General features: G+C 31.8%; 1 protein-coding gene across 2 annotated transcripts; it reads left to right on the forward strand.

Moving 5' to 3' along the window:
- Positions 1-5348, forward strand: LOC107418595 (uncharacterized). 2 transcript variants are annotated; one of them, XM_025074056.3, is made up of 7 exons: positions 1-192; positions 527-732; positions 1589-2172; positions 2504-2696; positions 3588-3652; positions 3900-4110; positions 4764-5348. In XM_025074056.3, exons 2-7 carry the CDS (start codon positions 616-618, stop codon positions 5121-5123), a joined length of 1530 nt encoding a protein of 509 aa, XP_024929824.1. In that variant the 5' UTR covers positions 1-192; positions 527-615; the 3' UTR covers positions 5124-5348. The 2 variants fall into 2 exon arrangements, with proteins under 2 accessions (XP_024929824.1, XP_024929825.1); XM_025074057.3 differs by having other exon boundaries at positions 538-732.
- The last annotated feature ends 905 nt before the right edge of the window (positions 5349-6253 follow it).

Below are 6253 nucleotides of genomic sequence, written 5' to 3' on the forward strand. Positions count from 1 at the left end.
TTACACGCCATTCTTGATCCCCACAACTCAAATTAATCACTTCCAACTGGCTCACTTTCAAAGTCCCACACTTGAGTAATTTAGTTCAGCAAACAACAAGCTTGCTTCATCAACATCCAAACCACCTCGTCACTCTTGTAGTCCTTCTTTCTGCAGGGACGCAGTACAGATCAAGAATCTCAATCCTCAGGTGTAAGTCTTCTAAACCGAATTGAGTTTGATGAAAGTAATTTTCCTAAAAGAAAACAATAAGTAATATGCAAAATTGCCATTGAAGTTATTAAAAATTCTGTTATTTTGAACTATAAAGACAAAAGTTGTAAGCTTTAGATAGACCCTGCAGTAATGTGGGTTTTAGCTTGAGTTGCCTATATGATTAGTTAAATAAAAGTTCTTGGATTTCAAAAAACTATATTATAAACATTTTCCTCGTTTGTTAATATCATATTCATATTTAGTAGTCTTAAGCTAATATACAGTATAATAATTATACCAACAATCTAATAAGCTTTAATTTCCGATGAAGATAACCTATAGAATTGACCCGTATTGAGCTCACCGATTGAAGATCAAGCCGAAACTCAAACTTCAAATCCAAACTTACAACAAAACAGAATGAGGAACTGCACGCAACGTTTCGTTTTGCAGCCATTGATTAAGTATCCTACCTTCTTCTTCTTATTGCTTCTGCTTGTTGGAAGCTTTGTCTCCATCTACTTCCTTAACATCCCTGTAAGTGTTTCAATTTTCTTTCTTCTTTCTTCTTCTTCTCGGATTTTATTATTTTTTTCTCCATAAACACAGACATGTTTTGGAAAACATATGTTATTTTAGAACCATTGTAATACATTGGTTTTAGTGTTTTGTTAGTTGATAAGCTTTTATGGATGAAGATCTTCCGCTTATATTTATTTTTTGTCCTCACCTTTGAGTTAGTGTTATATGACAGAAATAAATTATTTTTAGAGATTTAGAGTTTATAAATTCACTTTAAAACCTTTAGTTAGGAATAGAAATATATAGTTGTAAATTTGGCACATCATTTATATTGCATTAAAAATATTTTTTTGCAATTTAGTCTAATGAAATTTTTTAAAATTTGAAAATATTAATTATTGTTTCGTCCTAAAAATAAAAAATAACAATTCAATTTTTTTTCTTTCTAAACATTAAATATATATATATATATATATATGATACTTCGTCATAGCACGTGTCTCTATAGAAACATGTATTAATGTGAATATGACACTAAAGTTATAGAGACATTTGATTTAAATTAAATAAATTTTTAAATAAAAAACGTTTAGATAATGAAGTGCATTACAGAATATACAATTATCATATTAATAAGTAAAAATTGTATAAATAAATAAAAAATAAAAATTAGACTCACATCAACAATTTAGCTTTAAAATCCGTTTCTGTTTTATTATTATTATTACTAGTGAAGTGATCTATATAACTTCAATTCAATATATTGATACTAATTTCATGCATTTTTTTTGGATTTAGCTTATAAAAATTTTGTGATCTCTGTTGAAGAAAAAAGAGACCATATTAATTTGTGTTTCTATATATGTTGCAGATTCTGAATAGATCAAATTCGGGACAAGTCATAATAACAAAAACTACCTCTGACAAATGCCCTCAAGAAAACAAAGTCCACAAAACTTATAAAGAAATCCCGTTAAACTGCACTGGCTACGCAAACACACAGACCTGCCCCTCCAACAACAAACCTGCCTACATTTCAGAACAAGATCCTAACTGCTCATCGGAACTGTCCACTTGTCCCGAATACTTCCAATGGATCTATGAAGATCTTAGGCCGTGGTTCCGCACTGGGATAACAAGTGAGATGGTAGACAAAGCAAAAGCCAAATCCCACTTTAAGCTCGTAATTCTGAACGGAAAGGCCTATGTGGAAAAGTATGGTAAGGCCTTTCAAACCAGGGATTTGTTCACCTGGTGGGGTTTTGCACAATTACTGAGAAGGTATCCAGGACAGGTGCCTGATTTGGAGCTTGTGTTCAGTTGCCATGACTGGCCTGCATTTTTGGCAAGGGATTATCCCAAGGCCAATGCCACAGACACTGGCATTTTGTTTGGTTACTGTGGTGATGATGACACAGTCGATATTGCATTCCCGGATTGGTCCTATTGGGGATGGTTTGGATTTTTTCACCCTTTTTTTATTTTTTATTTTTGTTTTAATCTTTTTTTAACTAACAAAAAATAATGTACATATGTATATTTATATTAGTTGTCTGTATGAGATATAGGACTTAATTTAGGTATGATTGGAATAGCTTTAAAACTTAGGTTAATTATATAAACTTAGATACTTTTTTGACTTTCAAAGTTTTGACTTTAGACTTGAAATAATCCAACTAAAAGTCCCATATATTTCACGCAGACAATGATGGAATTTTCTGTTTAATGTAATTATTGTTGGTGTTAAACATATATAACATGGTAGTGAGCTGTATATGTTGGACAGGCCTGAGGTTAACATAAAGCCATGGGAGTATATGGTTAAGGACATAGGCCAAGGCAACAAGAACATGAAATGGGTAGACAGGGAGCCCTTTGCCTTTTGGAAAGGCAACCCTGGATATGCTCAGGCCAGAAAGGACCTTATGAAATGCAATCGTACAGAGAAAGAGGACTGGAATGCCCGTTTGTACACACAGGTAATTAACATTCATTATTTTGTCTTTTCTCTTTTAATTTTTTTTTTTTTACATCCATGTGGAGGAGCTTCTTTCTAAACCTCATGAGGTTGTTCATATACTGTATGATTTTGGGCGCTACAATATTTAATAATTAATGATTAAAAAAGTTATTATTTAAAAAAACTATTTATTAAAGGGTAGCATAGTTAGAATGGTAATAAAATTTAAATGCAGGCATATTTTCATACTTTTTTGCTATAAAATGTTTACCTTGTTTACCTTTAAAATGCTTTTAATCATTTTGAAATTCCGTAAAACAATTCTTGGTCTATAGCCAATTAACTTGGACCCTTATGTTTGCATATTGTTTGTCAACCAAAAAAAAAGGTTTGCATATTTTGTTTTGTCATAAAATGATCTTGACTTCGAATTTTTCAATGAAAGCCAAAAAAAAAATAAAAATAAAAAAATAAAATAAAAATAAAAATGGATGACCTCCAATATAGGTCATTTTTTCATACCAGAGATATTTTCTTTTCCCATACAGAGATATTAAAGTAATATTTAAGATACGACATAAATGACTAAACTATAATTGACATTTGTGCATTTTTATAGTGTAAATATTTTTAAAAACATGTAGCGAAGAGAAGTAATAATTAAATGCAACAAAATTGAAATGTGAGCATTGTTTTTGTTATGTTTAAGAAACATATGGAATGATTCTATATTATATATATATATATATATATTTTTCAGTTTTGTTGTTCTTATATATGCGCGTTTCTTTATTAAGTACGGACAGGACACATTATTGTTCCTTCGAATTCATATACCTCTTCTTTCCAGCTAATTAAATTACTGAAAATGAAGATAATACAATTAAATATATGCCGGATGGTTTTGCAGGATTGGGGTAAAGAGTCCAAGGAAGGATTCAAGAATTCAGATTTAGCAAGCCAGTGCACCCATCGGTATATATATATATATATATATAATAATAAATTATTAATTACTTTATTTTTAGTACTGTTAATGGGGATCGGGGATTTGAATTTAAGATCGCTGTCCCAAAAAATGGCTTTGTGATCACCAAGATGACCCAGACTATTATTGTTACTTTGATTATTAGTTGTCACATTTATTCCCAGCTTAATTTGATTGACAACGTACCATTTTTTCTTTCAATTTTTCCTTGACATAAGTTCATGAACATTGCAGATATAAGATCTATGTGGAAGGGAATGCTTGGTCTGTGAGCCAGAAGTACATTCTTGCATGTGACTCTCTCACTTTATTAATAAATTCCAGCTACTATGATTTCTTCAGCCGAGGTTTGAAGCCATTGCAGCATTATTGGCCTATAAAGGCTAATGATAAGTGCCGATCCATTAAGCATGCTGTTGACTGGGGCAACACTCACCAAAAAGAGGTAATAATGGCATTAAAGAATGCTCCATTTAATAACATGTCCCTTTGCTACAATTTTGGCTGCTGTTTTATCTTAATAATAATTGATATTCCAATCTCATTTTTAAAATAAATAAATAAAGTTAACTACATTTATGAGTCTTTTAATTTGCCCGTAATTTCAATCTAAGCACTCTGTTTTTTTTTTTTTTTTTTTTTCAATTGATTGCCTCAAATTCAATTTTTTATTTCAATTTAGGTCCTAGTTTTTCAATTTTTTTTCCATTAAGACCCTGAATTTTAATTTTTGGTTCATATGTGTTAAAAAATAGAGAAATTACAAATTTTAAAATATTCTTAGCGTTGTTTTGTTTTGAAAAATAATATCAAAAATCATGGTCAAAATAAATGTTTTACTATAAATCCAAAAATATTATTAACTTAAAAAATTTTACAAAGAAGAGAAAAAAAAAGTTTTCTGCTATAAGGGTTCACTATGCAATATCCACATTAAAATAAAACCAAATTAGGCACTCAAACTAAAATAATAATAATAATAATAATGAAAAATGGATTTTCTAGATTGAAATTGCGGACCAACTAAATGAACCAAAAATAGTTGACCAGAAAAAAATAATTATCTAATTACAAACATTTTATTTACTTTTTCGACAGGCACAAGCCATTGGTAAGGCTGCAACAAAGTTCATCAAAGAAGAGCTGAAGATGGACCATGTCTATGACTACATGTTCCACCTTTTGAATGTATATGCAAAGCTTTTGAAGTTCAAGCCATCAATCCCTCAAAAGGCTTTTGAACTTTGTTTAGAGTCTATGTTTTGTCAAGCAAATGAGCTAGAAAAAAGGTACATGATGGATTCCATGGTGAGGGGTCCCGCTGACACTAACCCATGCACCATGCCTCCTCCTTTTGGTCCATCATTTTATGAAATTCTTGACAAAACAGCAGATTCATTTAAGAAGGTGGATCTACTGGAGAAAAGATATTGGGAAAATCAGAATAAGTCAAGATAGAGGGAGCCTAAAATAGATTTTTGCAAAACTAGGGTGATTTTTTATTTGGCTATCAAACACTTGTTTGTATTTAAGGTCGAAAGTTCAATATCACATGTTCATTTTCTTTTGGATAGTATTGTTTTGGTAAATTCTTTGTTTTTTAGTGAATTTTTGGGATAGTGTTGCTGGTTTACATTTAGACATAATGATATTCACGCGAAGACAGAATCTCTCCAAATTAAATTCTCTCTCCATAATAATAATAATAATAATAATAATAATAATAATAATAAAACAACTTTATCTACCACAACATTTGCAAATTCCATTGCCACAAATTTCAAAATTAAATAAATAAATAAAAATATAATTTTGCACGTCTAACATTTTATAAACAGAATCTAAAAAGAAATTAGGGAAAAAAAAATCATATCCAATTATTCACTTAGCACATATTCGACTGAAGTAATCAAAATCGTCTATTGATTCAAAGTCAACTTCTAGGGTTCTAGTAGATCATTCTTGCTATAGTAAGATGAAGAAAGATCCAAAAAAATCTTCCACAACAAAACAAAAAGCAAATGGATAAATAAAAGATAGTATCATAGCAACAATCATGAGCAGAAAGGAAAGAAAATATTTGTAACAGCCCAGACCATCCGTATGCGATATTGTCCTCTTTGGGTCTGGAGAATCCTTTTACTACTTAACCCACAAGGCTTTAAAAGGCCTCGCAAGGGAAAAATATCCACATCCACTTATAAGAAGTGTTTCGTTCACCTTTCCAACCGATGTGGGACTTCACAATCCTCCCCCCTTGGGGCCTAGTGTCCTCGCTGGCACATCGATCCGAGTACTGGCCCATCCGCATGAGATATTGTCCGCTTTGGGCCCAGCCTGCACAGTTTTAACAAAACGCGTCTCAATGGTTAGGGGTCCCACCCCTCATCTGCTAGTCCCACTGGCCTAGGCCTCCCAGATCCAATCGAGATATTGTCCACTTTGGAAGCTAGGTGGTGAGCACAATCCTACCCCTCATGGTTTTACTTCCCTCATAGGAACGCGTCTCAAAGGAAAGGTATCCACACCCTCTTATAAGACATGCTTCATTCCCCTTTCCAACCGATGTGGGCCTTTACAATTGGTTG

The sequence above is a fragment of the Ziziphus jujuba genome, chromosome 2, assembly GCF_031755915.1.
Source record: "Ziziphus jujuba cultivar Dongzao chromosome 2, ASM3175591v1".
In the NCBI taxonomy this organism is placed as follows: Eukaryota; Viridiplantae; Streptophyta; class Magnoliopsida; order Rosales; family Rhamnaceae; genus Ziziphus; species Ziziphus jujuba.

Excerpts from the sequence above, each read along its gene's own strand:
- LOC107418595 (XM_025074056.3), top strand. The coding sequence starts at position 616 with ATGAGGAACTGCACGCAACGTTTCGTTTTGCAGCCATTGATTAAGTAT. Across the intron at positions 733-1,588 it reads TCTACTTCCTTAACATCCCT|ATTCTGAATAGATCAAATTC; the intron begins GTAAGTGTTTCA and ends TATATGTTGCAG. Across the intron at positions 4,111-4,763 it reads GCAACACTCACCAAAAAGAG|GCACAAGCCATTGGTAAGGC; the intron begins GTAATAATGGCA and ends CTTTTTCGACAG.